Source organism: Sminthopsis crassicaudata, chromosome 2 (assembly GCF_048593235.1).
Source record: "Sminthopsis crassicaudata isolate SCR6 chromosome 2, ASM4859323v1, whole genome shotgun sequence".
Taxonomy (NCBI): Eukaryota; Metazoa; Chordata; class Mammalia; order Dasyuromorphia; family Dasyuridae; genus Sminthopsis; species Sminthopsis crassicaudata.
Window position 1 is genome coordinate 55984810 of NC_133618.1, and position 22400 is coordinate 56007209.

The 22400-nt window shown below is 35.7% G+C and overlaps 2 protein-coding genes across 2 annotated transcripts in view; one reads left to right on the plus strand and one right to left on the minus strand.

The window, feature by feature from the left end:
* Positions 1-16452, plus strand: part of ZDHHC7 (zDHHC palmitoyltransferase 7) — a 37909-nt gene extending 21457 nt beyond the window's left edge. The window contains exons 3-8 of the mRNA XM_074286316.1: positions 4376-4707; positions 7430-7554; positions 9192-9288; positions 9701-9782; positions 12584-12714; positions 14266-16452. Of these exons, the coding sequence (XP_074142417.1) occupies positions 4393-4707; positions 7430-7554; positions 9192-9288; positions 9701-9782; positions 12584-12714; positions 14266-14442 (927 nt within the window). The 5' untranslated portion in view covers positions 4376-4392 and the 3' untranslated portion in view covers positions 14443-16452. The remainder of the gene's footprint in view (positions 1-4375; positions 4708-7429; positions 7555-9191; positions 9289-9700; positions 9783-12583; positions 12715-14265) is intronic.
* Positions 16453-19856: 3404 nt separating this feature from the next.
* LOC141554432 (hepatocyte nuclear factor 4-beta-like) overlaps positions 19857-22400 on the minus strand; it is a 66146-nt gene continuing 63602 nt past the window's right edge. Inside the window, exon 10 of the mRNA XM_074286317.1 lies at positions 19857-22220. Within this exon, the coding sequence (XP_074142418.1) occupies positions 22087-22220 (134 nt within the window). The 3' untranslated portion in view covers positions 19857-22086. The remainder of the gene's footprint in view (positions 22221-22400) is intronic.

Below are 22400 nucleotides of genomic sequence, written 5' to 3' on the forward strand. Positions count from 1 at the left end.
GCCTTATTTCAAATTGTTTGCCAGCTCTGTCTGCATATAAGATAGTGTGCTGTTTTTCCTTAACCTTATTATAATATTAACTATTCTAATCATTGACAGTTTTTTAGATGTTTTGATTTGCCTTTCTCTGATCATTAATATAAAGCAGACTTTCAAATGATTGTTAGTTGCTTGTTATGCTTTTGAGAATTCTTTTTTTAATTCCTTTGATTACTTTTTCATTGGAGAATGGCCCTTTAGTCTAATCTATAATTATATAAATAGATATATGTATTATATCTATATTTATACATAGTTATAATTTCCTGTGGAAATATTTCATGCAAGTATTTTTTTTTCCTTCAACCAACAGCTTCCCTTATCCTAGATACATAATTCTTTTTTTATTTATCTTAATCAGATTTCCTTTATAGAATCTGATAAGCATCTTGGAAAAAGGAGATTAGAGATAGGAGGGTTCACTGAATAAGCATGCTAGGCCTATAGTCAAGAAGGACAGATCCTACTCAGACACTCATTAGATGTGTGACACTAGGCAAATTAATTTATCTTTGTGTCATTTTGCACACATATGTAATGGGGATGATGTTAATAGCACCTACCTTTAAAAATTGTGAGAATCAAATGAATTACTATATGTAAAAAGCTCATTGTACCTTAAAATTCTATTATAAATATTAGCTATTATTAATAGTGGTAATAGCTCCATTTTTTGGCTTCTTGTTTACATATATAACTTTTTGTTATTTATGTTTGTTGACAAATGATGAATAGGAGAAAAAATCTAGCATTAAATTTGTTTTGTCTTTCGTGCAAAGTCTTTAGAGCATTTTCAAAAACTTTTGTTAGAACTAAAACATCCTCTTGGATGAAATAATTTGTTCTCCTTTAGAAGAATGAAAGAAATTCAGATTTTTCTTTCTTTAGTGTCCTAACTGATAAGTACATTAACAAATCCCAGATTCTACAGTTAATTGCTTGGCTAGTACTCTCCTTTTCTGTGCTGCCACTGAAAAGAGTTAATTTTTCCCTCTCCCTAAAGTGGAGAAAAATACTATTTGAAAAAAAGCTAAATTATTTAGATCAGTAATGTTTCTATAAAATCTCTTCCATATTCTTTGAATGTTAAGTTGTACAGAAATATATATTGTCAATATTAATATCAGACACGTTCTTAGCCATAGAAAGAAAAAAAGATGTCTTCAGAAAGTTGATGTTAAAAACATTTTTAGATTTGCAAAAATAAAATGTACTGATAGTAATGCTCATACTTGATCATCTCCACATTTGACCATCTCCACATTTGACCTTGCCTAGTGTTTTGTTGCCAACAGAAGCCTCAAGAGGCATAAGCATCCTGCTTTTAGAAAATTTGAAAAAGTATTTCTCAGTAATGATGGTATAACATCTTTCCCGTTCATATTAGTCATTCTTTGAAATGATGTTTTTAATATTGAACTAGAATATTAATGGTATTAGCTTATTTTAATTCACCAAAGCTTTAAGGTAACTAGTGTATATAAAATAGATACTAAGTGGTAAAGAATATAAAATTAAATAAAACAAGAAATTTTTTATTTAATAGGGGCAATAATATAGGAACCTAGACAATTGTAATGCAAAATTATAAATTTATAGGTAATGGCACAGAGTGAATAGGCAGATTCAAAGCAGAAATTAATTCTTTTTTTAAAATTAATGTTATAATTATAACATTTTTTGATAGTACATATGCATAGGTAATTTTTTACAACATTATCCCAGAAATTAATTCTGATTGGTGGGGGTGTGAATGAAGTTGGCAGAGACCCTGATCCAAGGTTGCAGTAAAATGGAAGAATACAAAGAGGAAGCAAGGATGGGGTAAGAGTACTGGTCTAGGTTGGGAGCCGTGTGATCAAAAGCACAAGAGAGGAGCAAAGTAATTCATTTTAAAATTTTGATAGGAATATTGCTTCCCTCAATGAAATAGACATGTTCCTGTAAAGATATTAAAGGACATTTATCTCTGAATTGTACTGTCTTTTCTCATTGACTTCCATTTTAATTTCTTGGATATAGACCCAGGAAAAATGCTGCCCCCGTCAAGAAGTTCTCTTTGTAGGTCATGATAGATAACATAGTGTTACATGTAAGAAGTATACATTTATTGAATTTGAGTCATGGCTAGATTTTGGATCCAGGTCACCTGATTCTAAATCCAGTGCTATTTTTTTCCCCCCTGTATCTAACTTGCAGTATGTAGTTGGATTTCTTCCTTTAGTATTTTATCTGTCATAATTGAAAGGTATAAATTGATTTTGTTAGTTTTAGTGAGAGATTGTGACTTTTTCCAAAGTCACACAGCCAGTTTGACAGATATACTTGAAGACTTGACCTCAAGTCTTTCTGGTTCCAATGCCAACTCTCTATCCACTCTTCCATGCTACATCTCATATCAGAATGAAAAGGGCAAATTGTAGGAAACATTACATACCTAAGTGTTGGAATACATGGGAGCCACCTGACAGTAGCTGCTGAAGATCCAATCCAGAATGGATCTCCTCTTGTGAGAGGATGATTCAATGAGAGACAGTTGTGTTTTCTGACTTCTCTCCTCTTCCCTCTGCCTCCAGTTTATCCCATTCCCAGTCCACAGCACCTGTGTCAGCAAAGGCTGCACTGCAACTCCTTCCGATGTTATGATCCACAGCTGTGGAGGCTCTCGAGAATTGACCTGCCTCATAATATCTAAGATCTACTTATATGTCAGAATTAATGAACAAGGAGAAGAGCAAGAGCATCAGGCTGGTGTAGTGCACAGAGAGCTATTCTTGGAGCCAAGTTGCTTCCAGGCCTAGCTCTTGTGGTCTTGGGGAACTTACTTAGAGCTTCTGATCTTTTGTTTCCTCTTCTGTAAAATGGATAGTGACACTTGTACTTCTTGTTTCTGAGTGTGGTTTTAATGAAAGCCCTTTGTGTAGAACTTAAAAGGCCAAGACTCTCTTTTGTGTTCGTATATCAGTGTCATTTTCAGTTCCTAACCTATATTAGCTTAATAAATATTTGAAGTAACTTGGTTTGTCACCTACCTCAGATTGTCTAAGGTTAATACAATGGAACATAATCTAGAAATCACATAATTCTAGATTAAAAGGGGGAGGGAATGTTAGAGATATAGTCCAACCTCTTCATGTGACAGATGAAAACTCAGGTTCCAGGAGGTTAAATTGACCCAGGGTCATCCAGAGGCCATTTGGTATTTTAGTTTCTTAATTTTTCAGGTGAGGAATTATACAAGAGGACTTTTAAACCTATCCTTTGGAGAAATGTCTTCTTAAGGTCACAAGTAGATAGGCTGCAGAGGAATCAGGAACTCAGACACTCTACTAATACCATGGATAGTTGAAATCCTTGATTTGGATTTTTTTAAGTTACAGGATAAGGGAATTGCACTTGGCTAAACTAGTTATATAATGTGATATGACATCTAAAACAGTCCAGAATGTGGTGGGAGGTGGAGAGGGTGAAGCTACAACAGCTGATGTGAAGAGAGGCAAATTTCTGTAATATAAAAAAATCCTTGTATTTAGTGAATTTCTAAAATGAATTGACTTTCATTATTAACAAAGTATTAACTTCCCTGCCACTGGATTACTTGGAGTCATATCTGTGTGATCCTTTGGGAGTTTTTGTAGAAGGGATTTTTAAAAAATCAAGTAATTAGATATTAGATGGAGTCCCTTCTGATTCTGAAGTTCTGAGACTTAATACTTTCTATCAGTGCGTCTTTGACAAGTTACTTCATTTCACTCAGTTTCATTTTCCTTGTATGTAAAATGAGGACAATGGAGTAAATAACTGTGAACTTGGAATCAATATGGCACTTTAGGAGTAGGAAGAAACTATATTACATATGTATTTGTAACCTTGTATAAGCTCTTGTTCTTTTTATGGTATAGATAGAGTTGCCACTTGGATACAATTTATATGAATAAAATCAGTGATGTTGATTATATTATGGATAAGGATGAGAATGTTATAAAAGCATTGGAGTTGCACCAGCCCTGAAGTCAGATTTGGCCTTAGACACTTAATACTTCCTAGCTGTATAACCCTGGGCAAGTCCCTTAACTCTAATTGGCTCAGCAAAAAAAAAAAAAAAAAAAGGCATGGAATTTAGAGTAGAAGTAATTAGACTTATTTTTGGTTTTTTGGTACCTGTGTTTTCAAACCTAAATTAGATTTTTAAATGACAATGGAAGAAATGAATTTTATTTGTTTTATTCAAGAACATTGGATCATCAAGTGCATATTTTCTAGCACAGCTCTGTTCTTTATTGGTTTTTATGTTGCATTTACATGTATATAAATGTTGCCTTTCTCCTGTCTTCAGGGTAAGCCCAGGAAATCATGCAGTCATCAGGGCACAGGTTCCGTGATGTGGAACATCATCCCCTTCTTGGTGAAAATGAGAATTATGATTCTTCATCTTCATCCTCATCTGAAGCTGACACAGCAGACAAGATTTGGTTCATCCGGGATGGCTGTGGTATGGTCTGCGCTGTCATGACATGGCTTCTAGTTGTCTATGCAGACTTTGTTGTGACTTTTGTCATGTTGCTGCCTTCCAAAGACTTTTGGTACTCTATGATCAACGGTGTTGTTTTTAACTGCTTGGCAGTTTTAGCCCTGTCGTCTCATCTGAGAACTATGCTAACTGACCCTGTAAGTATGTTCTTATCCTATTGATATTTTCTCTTATTGTGCTAAATTTAGCTGGCTCCTTTGAGCTGAGGATTTCTTGTTCATTTAATCTTAAATTTTTATTTTCCTAAATGTTTCCTGAATGTATGGCATTTTAATTGTATAAATTAGAAAGGAAAAATGTCACCTTAAAGGTGAGAGACCTCACAGTTTAGTGGGAATGACTAACTCAGGAGTTAAGCTAAGTATACCTGCTGAGTGAGTTTAGGCAAGGCATTTTACATATTTGGGTCTTACTCACTGTCCTTAATAAAATCAGATTTTGGGCTAAGTAATCTCAGGAAAATTCCTTTTGCTTAGAAAGTTGTGATCATATAAATTGCGTGGGGTTTGGGGTTAACATGTTGTGTTGATGTGTGGAGCCTTGGATCTCTTCTGTTCCTAATTTTGACTGTGATTTTTGTCATATTTTGGAATTATTTGGAGTGTAACTATACTATAAAAGGAGTAGGAGGAGAAGGGAGGAAAATAAGAATAATAAGTGTCTGTTACGTGCCAGGCATTGCACTAATTGCTGTACAGACTTGAGGGTCTCGGTTTTTCCCTCACAACGATCCTACGGCTTATTTTCTCCTTTTTTTTTTTTTTTTTTTTAAACAATTGTACAATTACAATTACTAAGATAAACTGAGGCTAAGTGAGTGACTCAGCTAGTAAGTGTTTAAGGCTGCACTTGGATCTTTCTTCGTCCAGGCCCAATTTTTGAGCAGGGAACAAAGAGTGAGTTAAGCTTGAGTCAGTGATGGAACAGTGTTGGAACATTGGTTAATAACTCAGAAGTGAGTGAAAATTGTGGTTCTCTCCAGTGCAGCAAAAGCCCTTGGAACTTGCTGATATTACTTAAAATGTATCATTGTTAATAAATATTGATTGTTAATGAACCCCTTCTGTGCCTATGTCATTGTATTAATCATTGGGATATGCAAAGACACTTAAAAAAAAAAAATAGGCCCTTGCTCTTAGGACCTAATATTGTAGTTGGTTATATAGAATATATGGCTCAACCATACATGTATGTGTGTGTGTGTATAAAACCAGTCCTAGGTATTACTTGGGGTATGTTGAAGTTAAGTGATTTGCCTGAGTTCATAAAGCTTCTGGCTTAGAGATGAGACTTAAAGTTCTAGTCTTGTCGGCTCAAAGTACTCCATCCTAATGCAATCTCTAGGCATTAAAAGATGAATACTGTTACAGGTAGCTCCTATTAAATGCCAGATGAGTACTTTTACAATTGTCTGATCTTTTATTTTAGTTTTGTTTTAAATTTACAACCAACAGTGGAACCAGCAAAATTACGAGTTCCAATTATGATACTTTCAGTTTGGTCATGAGAAAATCATTTTGTTTCTTAGAGCTTGAATTTCCCTATTTGGAAAATGGAGACAATTATACTAATTTAGAAGGGTTATGAGGAAAATGCTTTGTAAATCTTTAAAATATTATACAAATGTATGCTGTCTTAATCACTTGGTTTCCCAGCCTACAACAGACTAGAAGTAATAAAGTGATAAGAAAATCTAAAACAAAACTAAAATAAAAGACCTGAAAATTATAAAAGCATATCAGTCTAGGGATTATTCAGTATAATGAATAGTCAGTAAACATTTATTAAGCACCTGTTTTGTGACAGGCACTGTTCTAAGCACTGAAGATACAAATGTGAAAAAAAGAAAGATAATTCTCTCCCTCTAGGAGTTCCTTTCTGACTCCAGAAACAGCACTATTAAATTATACCACCTTAAAAGAGCTTTTTTTGGTTTGGTATGGTAAAGTTTTCAGTTTTTTGAGCCATTTTTCTTCTTTTTGGGATTTTTATATGTGTTCTGTTTATTTGTGAGGACATAAAAGAACTCTAATGCTTCTGATCTTTTCAGTCCAAAATCTTGAATCAGGTTCCTGAGATAAACTTGTATTATTAGTTTAAAAAAAAAAAAAGACAGTGATTTTTAAAGTGGAGAAAGCAGCAGAGGCATGGTAAAAACAAGCAAGAAGTCTTTGGGAGCAAAAAAAAAAAAAAAAAAAAAAAAAAGATTTGGATGATTAGAACAAAAGGAAATTGATTTCGGAACATTTGAATGTTTTTCCAAGTAGACCGAGTTGGACATGTATTAGATTTTAGAAGGTAAGCTAAATTATTCATTTTAAGCCAGTATTGTTCTCATTTGTATTTGGTACTAAAACTAACAGTACTTATTAGTATACTTTTCATTCAAATAGGCTGAAGAGTTGGAGGAGTTGATAATTTTTAATGTTAAACCACTGTTAAGTTGGAACCTTAAGGTTAGAGGTTAATCTAGGCTGTAATATAGGTTTGATTAGAAAACTATTGAGATTCTTGGCTTGCAAAGGGTTTGAGATAAGGTTAATGTTGTGGGACTTCTTTACAGAACTGTCTTTTGATGGTGTCCTTTTTTGAAAGTAGAAGAGGCCTTGTTTATATAGAATACCTTTTCAGGAGCAATTGCATCGGGGGCAGCTAGGTGGCGCAGTGGATAGAGCACCAGCCCTGAAGTCAGGAAGACCTGAGTTTAAATCAGGCCTCAGACACTTAACACTTCCTATCTGTGTGACCCTGGGCAAGTCACTTAAACTTAGCCTCAGGAAAAAAAGAAGAAGAAGAAGAAGCAATTGCGTCTGAAAAGATACATTTTTGATGGTTTTTCTCTAACTTCTTACCTTATAGGGGGCGGTACCCAAAGGCAATGCTACTAAAGAGTACATGGAGAGTCTGCAGCTAAAGCCTGGCGAGGTGATCTACAAGTGTCCCAAATGTTGCTGTGTCAAGCCTGAGCGTGCACACCACTGCAGGTAGAAGCTCTTGGGGGCTTGTGGGGTATTTGATAGTAGCCTTGATTCTGATGAGACCTCCAAAGCATTCTCTAGAAAAGACTGTTTCTTTGAGAAGACTTAGAACACAAAAACTGTGCCATTTAGATTTTTAGAATTTTCTTGTGCTTTTTTTCCATGCTGCCAGCTCTATCATACGTTACAAGACCAAAATATCCCTCAAACTTAGTCCTCTTTTTAGCTTTGATATCTTTTTCAAGAGCCTATAGGTGGCAGACCATTTTTTTTTGAAGAGATGTATATTGTACTATAAATATGGGTGTAGTAAGACAAGCAGTCCAGAGTTTAGACATAGAAACAGCCACTTTGAAATGACTGCCCTGTCTGTGTTACTACAGAGACTCTTCCTTGCTATTGGATCTGCTACTGCCTAGAATCCATCTTCTTCCTTGAATGCCAGTTCCTAATCCTAGACTAGGATAGAGCAACTTCTTACATGACTGACAGAGGGGTGCATGGGACAAGGTACATTCTCATTTACCTCCCTATTCCCCATCAATATCCACTGTGAGTTAGTGTTGTATTATTGGAATTTTCTCTCCTTTCTTCCATTTTCTAGTAGTGAGTTTTCTTTTAATAGGTATATGAATCTTTAGTTCTTTTTGTATTCAAAGAGACTCTGCTTTAAATGGAAGCAACAATTACATTTTTAAGTTTAGGTCCAAGCTACTGTGTGACTTGGTCAGACATCCTCTTTCAGCCTTGATTTCCTCAGTACAAAAAAAATGGGGATAGAAATACTGGGATGGCTTTAGTTCTCATGTCTGTGATGAGCAAATTACCTTGCAAAAATCCTTTATCACTTTTTAAAAGGATCGGCATAATTATCTGTGGACAGCTTTGTTGTTGTTCCTTTTTAGACCAAATGAAAAGGGCAGGTGAGGAACCATAGAATCAAAGCTTTGCTTTCCAGTTGCTATGGTTAGGAAGAATTAAAAAACTCCCAGTGGGAGAAGGGCTTACTCCATGAACAGGAAGGTAGGGAAAAAGTGGTGAGTCTTTATTCCTGCCCACAGTGGTCACCAGGAGAGAAAGAAATCTTGTGTGGGAACAGTGACAGCTCAAGATCTGATTCTTGAGATCTTCTTGAGAAAAAGACTAGCTCTTGACAGATTGTTGTTCCGTCTGGTTTGACCATTTGAAGACCCTGACTTTCCATAGATATGCTCTTCATACTTTTCCTCCGCCCTCAGAAACAGTGCAGGATAAAACTAAGGCTGCTGGAGCACCTGTCCATAAAGCTCCTTCTGGAGAAGTCCTATTGCCACTGGAGCAGCTTGGGCTGTATGAGTGTGCAGGGCTGGAGTTAGGAACATGTTTTAAATTTGTTAGTGTAGCACTATTATTTAAGTCTTTGGCCTGGCCTGGGAACCTCATACTATGGGGAACATTATTTCTTAATGCTCTGCTGCTTTTGGAAACACAACCTGTTTTGTAAATTGGTGACTTAGTGTAATTGTTAATATTTTAACTTCCTTTCTCCTTATTTTCTCTGTTCTTTCGTTTTAGTTAATTATATTATTCTATATTTTAATTATATTAGCCTCCTATGCTAGAATATTAAAAATTTAAAAAAACCCAAAACTTCCTTTTTCCAGTATTTGTAAGCGATGTATTCGGAAGATGGATCACCACTGCCCATGGGTGAACAATTGTGTAGGAGAAAAAAATCAGAGGTTTTTTGTGCTCTTTACCGTGAGTAAAAATTAAATTTTGGTGGTTAACAGACTATAAATTTGCTTTTGGTAGACACATTTCTTGGATTGAGCCAGTTCTTCCCTAACTGTCTTTCTCAGTAAGGCACAAATTGTAACAATTGCTTGGCTGCTAATTAAGTGCTGCATGCATTGTCTGCCATAGGCCATAATGGTCTCTCTCATCATAGGTCACAAATGCTTACCCGTTGCTGCTCTTCACAGAAGAAATTTTCCAGTGTGACTTGAGATGCTATTAAATGTCACAATACTTACATTTAAACTTTTAAAACTTTTATCACTCTGTGCTTAGTGCATTTATTGACACTTGAAACTGAATAGAAAGAAAACTTATTATCTGTTCCCAATGGATCACAGCCTTAAAATTCCCTCCTACTTTTTCTCTTATTCAGATGTATATAGCTCTGTCTTCAGCTCATGCTCTGATCCTGTGTGGATTTCAGTTTTTTTCCTGTGTTCGAGGGCAGTGGACTGGTAAGTAGATGCTTGGGTATAAAAAAATTGTAGAAATACAGAAATAGCATTACCATACTATTGCATGTGGAAAGAAATAAAATATTCCACTCAATGGCAAACAATTGACAAAAAAAAAACCATCTTTTGTTGTCACCTTGATTACTTTTCTAGGATGAGATTATCTTTACACCATGATACCAAGACTTTGTATTATCACAGCGAAACCGTATAATCAACTTTCCCTTAAAATCATGTACATATTTGGCTCTTGGGAGGGTTATAGAATTTGCTTGTTGCAGATACTGTGTCTAGATAGAAATCATTATTTTTTTTTTTCACCTATTAGAGTTAATACTCTATCAAGAAAAAAAAATTCTACCAAAAATTTCTCCCTTCTTTCTCAGGTGATTTGTTTGTATTAAAAAAAAAAAGAAAAGAAACAGCCAACCACAGTTTTATACTCTTTGTATATTGGCTTGAAGGCCTCTCCTACTTTAAATATATTTTTCTCACCCTCTTCCTCTTGCCTTCTTTAGCCATGTACTTTTTACTTAAACTTGTGAATAGATGAGAACATGTATACAGTGTGAGTAGAAGAGCTAAGAGCATGAGCCTAATCATGTTCAAGTGGTTGTAGTGTTTCCTTACACCCAATTACCTTTGATTTGTTATAACCACTCACTACACCTTTCAGTATTCTTAGGTAATTCTTTTGTACGTCCAGTGATATAAAGGGCTTGGTCAGTACAAATTTTTGATCACTATTGGGGGGAAAAACCCTCAACAATATTTATCTGGTAATGTGTACATATTCAATATGAATCTTCATTGAAGTTGAATGTTATCATTAGATGCCAATGGTAATATAGTTGCTGCTTCAAAAGAACTGGATATGATTGAGTAAACAAGTCATACTGGCTTGGTGCAGGGACATATTTTAGACTTTGTGTAAATTCTGAATGATGGCATTGTTGATTAGGAGGGTCTTACAAATGAGTATAAAATATTACCAGCCCACACTAAATTTTTTTTAAACTAAATTACATTCACTAATTGGAGAGAGAACAAAAAAAATAAGGTTAAAAAAGATTAAAATATGTATATTTTTTTCTTTTTTCTTAAAAAAGGAAATCCCTTTGCTCTTAGCAAGGGATTTAGGAAATTCATCTTTTTTCTTTGGGATAAGAATCAATACTTAACCATTTTTAAAAGATGATTGTGTTTTCTTTCTCTAAAGATTTCAAGAGAAAGACATTTAGTTTTTCTTGACGCCTACCCCAAACATTTAATGTAAAGAAGGGAGAAATTTTCTGACACACTAGGTAAGGGACATACAGTCATATCTGTTAGAAGAGAATGCTAAGAAGAAAACAGTAGCTGAAACAATCAAAAAATCATTTATGTTTAATTTGGCTTTGATAGCTTGGAAAAAAAGTCACATAATAAATAGCTCAACTAAAGAAGAACTGGAAAATATTCCAGTATCCCCATCCTGTCCTCATCATCCCTCAGCTCTAGTAGAGATTCATGGTGTTAACCTCTTAGACTGGTGTTAGAAACGCCAGCTTGAGCAATGCTCCCATCCTTGTATCATCTCACTGTGTGTCTGGTTTAGCTCTTCCCTGGGTAAGTTAAGGGGTTAGGGTTGGTAATTCTGATTTTGTTTAAAAGGCCTTTCCTGGTGGATGAATCAGGGTGGGGAGAGGAGAGACACCTCCAAGTTACTGAACTGAAATGCTGTCCAAGGATGCAGTGGTCTCCTCCGCTCTCTCAAACCTTTCCTTCGGGCTTCTGCTGAATTGCAGGCCGCATGCAGTTAGTCTACAGAGGAGGTGAGAGCTAACTGTAGGTAGAGGTGAAAAATGAAGCCTGGGCCACCGGGAAACAATTCATCTGGGCTGAAACTAATAGAAAGTCCTGAATGTGCAGACCTTTCTCAAGATGAGAAGTAACAGAAAGTACTCATTTAGAGCCCAAGTGTGGAAGAAAATTCATATCCATTTCTTCATTTAAGCTGAATGAGATTGAGAAACAAAAAGATTTAGTTCAGTACACAAAATTAAGCATGCTTCATGTATGTTTATAGTTTTACATGTAGTATGAAAAATAATTTTTTGTTTAAAAGGATTAGGCATACCAGGACAAAAATATCTTTATTTCAGTTAACTTGAATAATTTTACATACACATATTTTGTTTTAGAGTGAAATTTGAATCACTTATTTGCTGTGCCATTTTCTCCATTTTTTATGTTGTTGCTTACAAATTGTGATGTGCTCGACTACAAATGGGTTTGCCTATTTGTAAAAAGGCATACTTGTAATGTGCAAAAAGAAAAAGCCTCTTATAATTGTAGTTCTCTTTGGGAATGAGGCAGGCTAGCTTTGCTCAAGTACAAATATTGTTTAGTAGTCAGCAGCTTCACTGTGGAAAGATGAAAATGGCTTATTTGTATTTCCTTGGAGGATATATTACGTTTGAGTTTTAAATTTCCTACATGGTTATAAAAACTAAACTAAAGAAATCCCAGCTCATTTTTTAAAGAGTTCAAAAAAATCAAGCTAATCAGACAGTGAAACTACTGACTAGGAAACATAGTTGTTGGGCATCTGTAGGATTGACCTCCAGTCCCCAAAGATACCCAGACAGAAAACCTTGTTTCTCTGAGTGGCCCTGGTACCTCTCTTTGCAAGTGGGTTTGCCTTTCTGCAAGATGGATACAATCTTTCCTGTACTATCAGGAACATAGGATTTCAAAGTGACACAATTTGGGGATATGTTCTCTATGCTAATGAATGATTCTCTTGACCTGTTTCACAGAATGCAGTGATTTTTCTCCACCTGTAACTGTAATCCTGCTGATCTTCTTGTGCCTTGAGGGTCTTCTGTTTCTCACTTTCACCGCAGTCATGTTTGGCACTCAGATCCACTCAATATGCAACGATGAAACGGTAGGATCGAGAATTTTGCTTTTTGTGCTGTTGTTGAGATGGAGGTTTTAGAGGGATTCAGACCCTGATTCACAGATTCAGGAAGGATCCTCCAAGAGGAGTTTGTCTAGTCCCATTTTGAGAAAGCTGAAGGTCTGGGATGTTTAACAAATGACTGGCCAGGTGAGATAGAAATATCAGAGGAAGGATTTGAACCCTTGTCCACAGACTTCAGAGGTAGTATTCTTTTTAAAATTTATTAAATATATATATACTACTTTTACTACCAAGCTGTTTCTGTTTCTCAGAAGATGGCTTTTTGGAGATAGGATACTATTGAGCCTGTTACAGTGAAGTTACAACACAAAGAAAGTCCAGTTCCAAAAAGGTGTTTTTGTTTTACCCTTCCAACTTTATTTTTACCATTAAACTTTCTTTTAAGTAAAAGGACTTGATTAGGCTGTTTGAAGTACTAGCTAAGGAGAACTAGACTTATTATATTAACCTCTAAATCTCCTATTTTCAACTATTTCTCTTGGTCATACATTCCTTTCATTGTCTCAGGTACATAATATTGACAATGTCCTCAACTCTTTATTCATCCTATCCCCACGTATCCATTCCATTGTCAGATCCTGCTCTTTCAACTATCACAGTATTTCTACACATATCATATATTACAACCTTAGCCCTTCTCTTAGCCCACACAGCTGTCACTTTAGGTGAGGTCCCCCCTACCCCTCTTCTCGGTTACTGTGATGACATCCTGCCTGCTTTCCCTGCCTTAAGTCTCTTATCACTCCAGACTGTTCTACAAAAATGTCACCAGTCATTTCCTGAAGTGTACCTGTGACTATGTAATTCCCCTACTTGGTCAACTTCACTGGCTTCTTGGGGCCTATAGAATAAATCTGACTCCAGCCTATTTCAACAGGAATTCACTTGACATTATTTCTCTTCTGCTCAGAAATCCCACCAAAAACCTTTTCTCTGTTCTTCACTAATGACATCTGTCTCATATCTTTGTGCCTTTCTACTGGTCATTCTTTTTATATGAAATCTTATCGATAGCCCCAATGGTTTGTGCTTTTTTTTCCTCATAGTACTTAGTATATATGTACTATTAGTTTTATGTTTATGTTTATTTGTGCATGTATATATATGTGTGTGTGTGTATACATAGATATATAGTGTGTGTGGGTGTATGTGTATATATATTTATATATACACACACACTATATCTGTACCTACAAACATTTGTTTTATATATGCTTGTATGTATCTGTATATGTACACATATGATGCATCTGCACACACTTGTGTGGGGGGTATATGTATGGATGTGTGTGTATGTATACATATATGTATGTATATATATATGTGTGTGTATATACACACACATACACACATACTTTCTTTGGATCCAGTATTGAATCAAAACCAAAAATATATAATTTAACTTGATTTATTTTAGTAATTGTAAAAAATGAGTTCATTGAACTCTTCTCTGAATTTCCATTTCATGTTAACTGTTGTCAAGCAGTAATGTTACCATTATTTATCTGTGCACAGGAGATTGAAAGACTGAAAAGTGAAAAGCCAACTTGGGAACGGAGGCTCCGATGGGAAGGGATGAAGTCTGTTTTTGGGGGCCAGCCTTCAATTCTATGGATGAATCCTTTCGCAGGATTTCGATTCAGGAGATTCCTACTGAAGTCAAAGAGAGGTGGTCCAGAGTTTTCTGTGTGAGGCCCACTTTCCCATACTGGAACTTGCAAATGCACTCTAAGATATTTATTTGGGGTTTGAAAGTCTATCGACATATAATCTGTGACCAATGGGGACTGAACCAACACAAACCAGTTGCTTGTAGCAAGCAGAATTTTATACATTTATAGTCATGGAGATCACAAATTTTCCAAAATGTTAACTGGATGCTGTAAAGACTTTTCAACTGTACCACTAATGAAAGGCATGTGGCCACACTAAAGAAGCCAAATGTCATTATTCTACTGTGAGATTATGTTTTCTGTTAAATCTTTTTCATTTGATCAAATGTTGTATTACATATGCTATTTTATTAAAAATCCTGTGTACTGAGCTGCATTTGTCAATCATGGAAAAAAAAAATCCCCAGTGGACAAGAATTCTCAAGCCAGTAGCATCAGGGAGTTTCTGTTTACTATGTAATTTCATTCCGTTATTGCTTTTCCCATGTCTTAATGCTACAGGGACCCTTTCTTAGAGATTCATTTCAATCTTTCATTTTTATCTTCTCTTGCAATTAAGTTGCAGAAGATTAAGTATGCACTGATCAGAATAGGTAAATAGCAAATATATTCATTAATTTCCTTCCCTCCCCCATTTATCATTGCTTTTACTTCCTTTTCCCCTCCCTGCACAACCCCAGGACAAAGTGTTTTCTTGATCTTAGCAGCAAGTTTAATATATGTAGCTGTTTTTCCTTTTTTAAAAAATTTAAATTTTTATTTTTAATGGCAAGCTATTTTTAAAAACCTATGTTCAGGGAAGAGGAAAAAGCTGCTATGATATCCTCCTTTGGGACTAACTATGAATGTATTGCCAATTGGACAGTCTACAGATCCAAAGAACAATCAGTTGTCTCCCCTTCCCATTCCCTTGTTAAGATCTTGTGTGGATTTAATTATTTTAAAATTCTGAGAGAGTAAAGGAGCTGGAACTGTTTTGGTTTTGTTTCTTCAACCAAATTAGCATTATCTGGATGAATGTCATTCTTGGTAAAGAAGAGTTAGGAAACCTCAATCTCTGTGTATCTCAATGCTGCGTTGTTAGTCTGAGCAAGGAGGAGATCACATAGCCCTCCACTGAAGGCAGACTAGCGTGCATTTCACCACGGCTTTAAAGAAATAATTCATGGGGCATCAGCCCTTCTTTGTGGCTCCCGTGTAGAGGAGAGCAGAGCACACGTTTTAACTCTTAGAAATAAACACAAACAAAGCTGAATTACCAGGATGTCTAGACCTAGATGTGGGACTGTCATTAATGCTGTTCTTTTCTCATCCTACAGTTGATGGAGAGCCAGAAACTTTGGGGTATAAGTGAGAATTAATGCCTAAACAGTGAACAGCTTCTTTAAAAGAATGGGGTGGGGAGGGGAGATATTGCCTTAAACTCATCTGGCTTGTGTATATTTTGTCAGAAGCTTCTAGGAGCAATTTTTAACATGCCAAGAGGTCTTCCTTATTTAAATTGATCTCTCACACTAAACATTTTGGTATTTTCTTTCTGGACACAATGCCTTTCTGTTTATCTGTGAAGATCTTCAAAGAAAACATGTATTTTAAGTGTATATTAATACAGATGGAATTCATCAGGAGATCAACCCAGCACTCAAAAGCCAAATGAACAAAGCAAACAGTTGATGAAAGATCATCACAAAAATGTCTGTAAGTTGTAGGAAATTGATCAAGAACAGCCAGATAAGCAAGAACTTTATGGCATGATCAACAAAGGAGGCAAGTTCCAAAAGAATTTTTTTTTTTTTATTTTTTTTTGCACATCTGTTGGAACATATTTTAGGCTTCATCATGAGGCTTTTGAAATGATATATTCTGTTGGTTAAAGAATTTGAATCCTGTGAGACTTAGCAAGTATGTGTGTTTGAAATCAGGTCTACTTGGCTTTTTCAACCCCTTTCATTGTAATTTTTATATAAAATAAAGCCATTCATTGACATTTCTCAAAGTTGGTAATTAAATGATACTGGGTCTCATTGGATTTAGTCTGTTTTTTTCCTTGGCTCATTGAATTTCTTTTTTGAAGGAAATTTATGATACTAACACAATGTTCAGGCCTTGTGGAATAATTTTAATATCCAAACTGAATTTTCAAAGAGTATTTATTGGCTGGTGAAGAAGTTCCAATTTCTAGTAAATTCAAATCTCTAGAATGTGTTTGTGATCCAAGACTTATTTTAAAGTGGACCTACATTTAACCCCGACAGTTTTATGTAAAAGAAGGCAGCAGAATATAGTTAATATAGAGTCACAAGTTGACCAGAGGGAGAATTATTACTCTGCTTTCTCTGGCACGGAGCTCTGAAGTTATTTAACTTGGGGACAGATAGTCCTGTACAACACAGGCCTGAATTATAGCATGACATGATAATGTTTAGAAGAAATCAAGAAAAAAACTTAAAATTATTCTGTTTGTAAGGCTGTATGCATTGTATTTTATATGGCTTTCTGTTCAAAATGTTTAAAACAAATGGGATTTTCTTTTAGGTACTCTGAGGAGTTGGCTTGAATTTGTTGGGAAAAAATCCCTTGAGGTTTTTCCTCATTACTAATGAGTTACTTTCCATTAATTCTTGGCTTGTCCCTCATCTGTCTCATTTGCAGTTACATCCATTCTAGATAATTGTAGAATTGGGATAAATATGGCATAATTACATGTAGGAAAGTATCATTGGGCTATATTAAAAAAAAAAAAAAAAAAAAAAGAAAGAAAGAAAACCAAACCAAGGTAGTAGTGATTTTATATATATATATATATATATATATATATATATATATATATATATATATATATATATATATATATATGTATGTATATATATATGTATGTATATATATGTATACATTCATATACATGAAAGTGCCTTAAATGTGGAGCCTTAGAGGCATGGATCTATTTAAATGATCATTGGACAAAACTTATTATACAGCCTTCTGTTAGGACTGTGGATGCAAAGATACAGAAGTAGAATCTCTGCAAGGAGAGAAACGACATTAGCTTCCTTCTTATCAGTAATGATCAAATTTCTTTTTAGATAGAAATAATGGTTGTCTCTTATAGTTTTAGTTATGTAGAAATTTAAATTTTATCATCAAAAGGGTTGCATTTGGTGTAATAACTCCTTTGGGCAAATAGGGTCAAATTTTAAGTGGTTGGCTCAATTTTTTTAGAAGTTTCCGGCTGACGTTTAATTCTAGTCAGGTCTTTCTGATTCAGTCAACCAGTATTACTGAAGCCCCTGTGCAATGAAAGCCATCTTCTAAGCTGAACTTTTAAGGGTCCACAACACTAACATGCACATTGGCTGCATTTGTTGAATGATGATAGATGTCCCAAGGATGAGAAGTTGGTGTAGTGTTAAATTTACACACATTTACTTTTTATAAACTTATTCAACAGAAGAAAAGTGTGCTCTAGACAAGGAGTCATGGTTGTATTGATGTGAAAGTCATACTCCAACTAGGGCAAACGGTGCCTTTAACCCCATTATAGCCATCTGTGATGAATAGACATTTATCACTTTGGACCATCCCAATCTTTTGGTTCACTTAACATGAAACCTTAGGGGAAAAGGAGGACAGGATCTAGGAAACTTGATGTGAATTACCTCTGAGTCCTTACCCTAGAAGTTAGGGTTATGGTATGAATGTTGTTGCCAGTTTCCCTCTTCCTTCAAAGTGGAGGACGTGGTGGCAGTGAATACTTTGGAGAGGTTGACCCAGTAAAGCTTTAAATAACATCTTTGTCTCAGAGACCCTCAGTTCCCATTGTAAGCTCTTCCAAAGAAATATTTCAGTAGCTTCCGTATCAAGTGATAGAGGGAATCAGAATTGGAAGTTGCCCTGAGCAAAGGCTAAATGCAGGTAAGCCTTGCGGGGAAACCTACCTGAATTTTTATTATGTCTCTAAAAGGCAGGAAGCAACAGTTGAAAGAGTGCTGGGTTTGGATTCAGGATAAAGGTTCAGATTTTGGCATAGGCACTTAAGCAATTCAGTTTTTTCCTATGGGCCTCTGTTCTTCCTTTGTAAAATGAGGGGATCAAACTGAATACTCTCCAAAGCCCCTTCTAGACCTTAATCTACAATTGTATGACTATTTTTTAACCTGCCTTTATAAGGGCAAGAGTCAGGAAAAGATAGTTTTTGGAAGGTTACTTCAAAGTAGGCCAATATTATTATTTTACAACAAATTCAGCTGAAGAATCAGCTGAATTTGTTGTAAGTAAAATAGTAATACTGAACTAAAGAGTCAGTTCTTATGATAGGACTCTGGCAAAGTTCCAATAAGATTTTATGCTTGCATTCTTTTCTTTAAATATATGCTTTTTATATATCTTCATCCAGAACTCTGATGCCTTACCTTGGTGTAGAAGTGACTCTGGGTTTCCTGGGGTTATGTCAGTAGGGCTCTTAATGATATCAAACTGGAAAGACTGAGTGAGCCAGCAACAAATTCTGTATGAGGGCTAGCCTAGCTAAATACAGAAAATTGGTGACCAGATAATAAACAATTTTTGATACAACTCATGAAAAACTTATCAAAATACTGATCTTAGTAGAGAAAGTTCTCATAAAACCATGATCCTCAGATACACCAATGTTTATACATCATAAAGTGGAAATAAAGTATTTTGCAGATCTTAAGCACTGTGTGAGCTACTACTATTTTGCTGAAAGATAGGTATGTAACCAAGGCCTTAATGTTATCTTCATCTTTTTCCCATAATCGATTGTAAGCTCCTTGAGAGCAAAAACTTTTTTTTTTTTTGGTCTCTGTATACTCAGTGACTAGGTACTTAATAAATTCTTTATTGAATTGCCTTTAGTAACATTGCATTTGTAAACAGGATTGATTTTTCAACCTTGGTTTTTTCAACTGACTTAAAAGAGTCTGGGACCTATTTGACATAATAGGCACCCATCTTTGAATAAAGATATAGGATAGTTGTTTATCTGTGTTAGAGTAAATGACAAGATTAAGTCTTACTTTTCTAGGATGGCTGAGATAACAAAGACTTGTGGTCTATATCACTAGTTGGTTTACTAATTCTTTTATCCCCTCCTCCCTCTCCCGGATTCCTGGAGTCAGATTAGTTTTCTCCAGTTGTCTTATTAAAAGTCATCCACATGTGACAGCATTAAAGTTTTGGAGGTTACCAAGATCATTAGCTAAGAGAAATATTGAGCAGTGGAATCCAGATACCCTAGTATGTGACAGAACTTATGCCATGATTCTGAGTAAAAGGAGAATGTTTGCAAAGTGCTTAGCACAGTGCCTAGCACACACCAACCACTTAATAAGTGGTCCTTTTCTTGTTTCTCTTGATAGTAAATGAAGCCCCTGAGCAAAATTTCCCTTTCATCAATAGAAGAGCCCAGCACAATTTTTTTTTTTTTAATTGCATAATGGTCTTGTATTTTGTTTAGAAAAAGAAATCCAGAAGTTGGAAAAACAAATTCTGTAATGATACCTATAATAACCATATATACATATAGCTTCCAGAAACTGGGAAAAGAGTAGTTGGTATTTATTGTTTTTGAGAGACTCTTAGGGGAAATGAGAATGAGCTTTGGAATCACACTGATAAAGGGATCCGATAAAAAGGAAACATTTCTTGGATTTTACTAATTTTCATTTTTTATCGCATCTCATCATTCTGATTTGAGTCTTTGGTTAGTAGAGCTGTAGTTAGCAGAGGCCATTGGGACCTCACCCTCGTGTGCCAATGCCAACAGAAGGTCACTGTCTCACATTGCCTGGTACGCCTCTGCTCCCCTTCCTCCAGTGTGCACATCCATTTATTGGTTCTAGATAATGCTGTCATAAACCTCATCTGGGTCTGCCTTCTGCCCTCTTGCCAATGCAGCTGCAACTAGGGAGAACTGCCTGATATCATAGCCGGATTTGGGGACCTACAGGGTGTCTAGGGTCAGTGAAGATGGCACTTGCTGCCCTTCTCAGTGATGTGCTGCTCAGGATTTCTGTCCCTTCCCTCAAATATCTAGTTATGCTTGGGATGCCCAATGTAATTTGTAAGAAGCACAAAAAAATGTAATTTATTGACATGGATTCCATTTCTTGATCTGCTAAATCAATTTGGGAAAAAAGTACTCCAGCTAAAGTCACTTCTTTGCCTTATGGGATATTGGAAATTCAAGAAATGGAAAATGACTCCCGAGTTCAAGAGAAAATTGTGATCTGATCATTGCATGATAATAGTCAAACTTTTCTGCTGTGGTGTTGTTCACTGTCCATTTGTTAATGATTACAGGGCTTCCTATTTAAGCTGTAAAAATCAACAGATACGCTTTATTTTTCATTGGCAGTGATCAGACCAGTGATTTAGTCAAAATCAGTTCATGGTAGAGTCTTTGCCAGACCAGGCTTATCTGAGGTATGTTAGCTTATCTTCAGTTTTGTGAACAGAAATATCACTTGACTTTCTAGATTTTTTTGAGCATTAATACTGTGCGTAGAAAATTGTTCAAGAAGTTTCAGGTATGCAGTTTTATATATGTGGGGACATGGATCAAATTTTTTTCCTGTTTCTATAGTGCAATATATAATATCAAAATATACATATTTATGATTTTAAAAAAAGCCTTAGCTATAAAAAGGATATCAGTAATGAGACATTTTCACAAGTTTTGACTAATGTGAAAATACCTGCATTAATTATTCCTCATATATAAGGTGTGACTGAAGTCATGGGACAGATTTTTTTTTTTAACAATAGAATTTACACATCCAAATGTATAATGTTTTCTGTCTTGACAGTCACTATGGAAGGCTATACTTGTGCTGAAGGTGCTATTATTGCTTAAATATGCATGTAATTCAGTGGTCCTCAAACTTTTAAAATAGGGGGCCAGTTCACTGCCCCTCAGCCCATTTGCCATAACCTGGATGGCTACATAAACGTCCTCAGTGGGCCATATGTGGCCTGCAGGCCGTAGTTTGAGAACCCCTGCTAGATAACCTTAAAGGGCCAGTCTATTTTGGTTTGAGTCTTTGGTAAGCAGAACTGAAACCAGGCTAATTCCTTTTCTATATCATCCTTCATTTTTTACCCAAATGGTTTTATCCAGTTTGATCCCCTACTCAGTCACCTGCTATGACTCAGAATGACTACTGTCTTTAACATTCAGTTCCATTGTCATAAGACAAAGATTTGTCAACCTGGGGAATAAAATAATTATTTTGGTTCTAAAGATAATTTTGAGTATCCTGAGCATAAGTTGAGGACATAAATTAGTTGGATTCATATTGCTTTGTATTAAGCTTAGTGAAAGCCAGAGGTTTCACTCTTGCCAAATGGAATTAGATTATAGTGGTTTTTCAGTTCTGTTGGACAGCTGTTGGAGACATCTATTTTCAAGTACCTCCAAATTTTAGCCATGTTATATTTAAGAAAGAAAGAGATTCTGGGGAATCAATCCAACAGCCAGCCTGTTCCTAACCAAGTAGCCAACTGGATATGAACATTGGAATCCCCAGCCCCTGAAATCTGGGCGGGCTGTGGAGCTGAGGCAGTCATGGTGGCTCACATCTGGAAAGGTAAATTGGCTTACAGCTGACTTCCAAGGGGGCTTAAGTCTCTTGGCTTTCATGGCTTATAAAATCTCTTGCTTAGGTACGACAGTCTGAGGCAGTATTTGAATGGGCATCTCAGATCCTCTGGCAGAATCCAATTTGTAATCTTCATTCCCAGGGCTTGTAGGAGAAGAGACAGATGTGTCTGTAGACACTGGTCAGAGAAAAAGATATTAGTTATATTCTCTGCCAGTTAAAATGTAAACTTTGAAAACTTGGAGCGGAATGATCTATTAGCTAAATTGGCTGACAAGTATTAACAGCCTGAAATGCTTATTTATCAGATTTAGCTTCTATGACTTTTGACCATTCCCACCCCCACCCCCCCATAAAA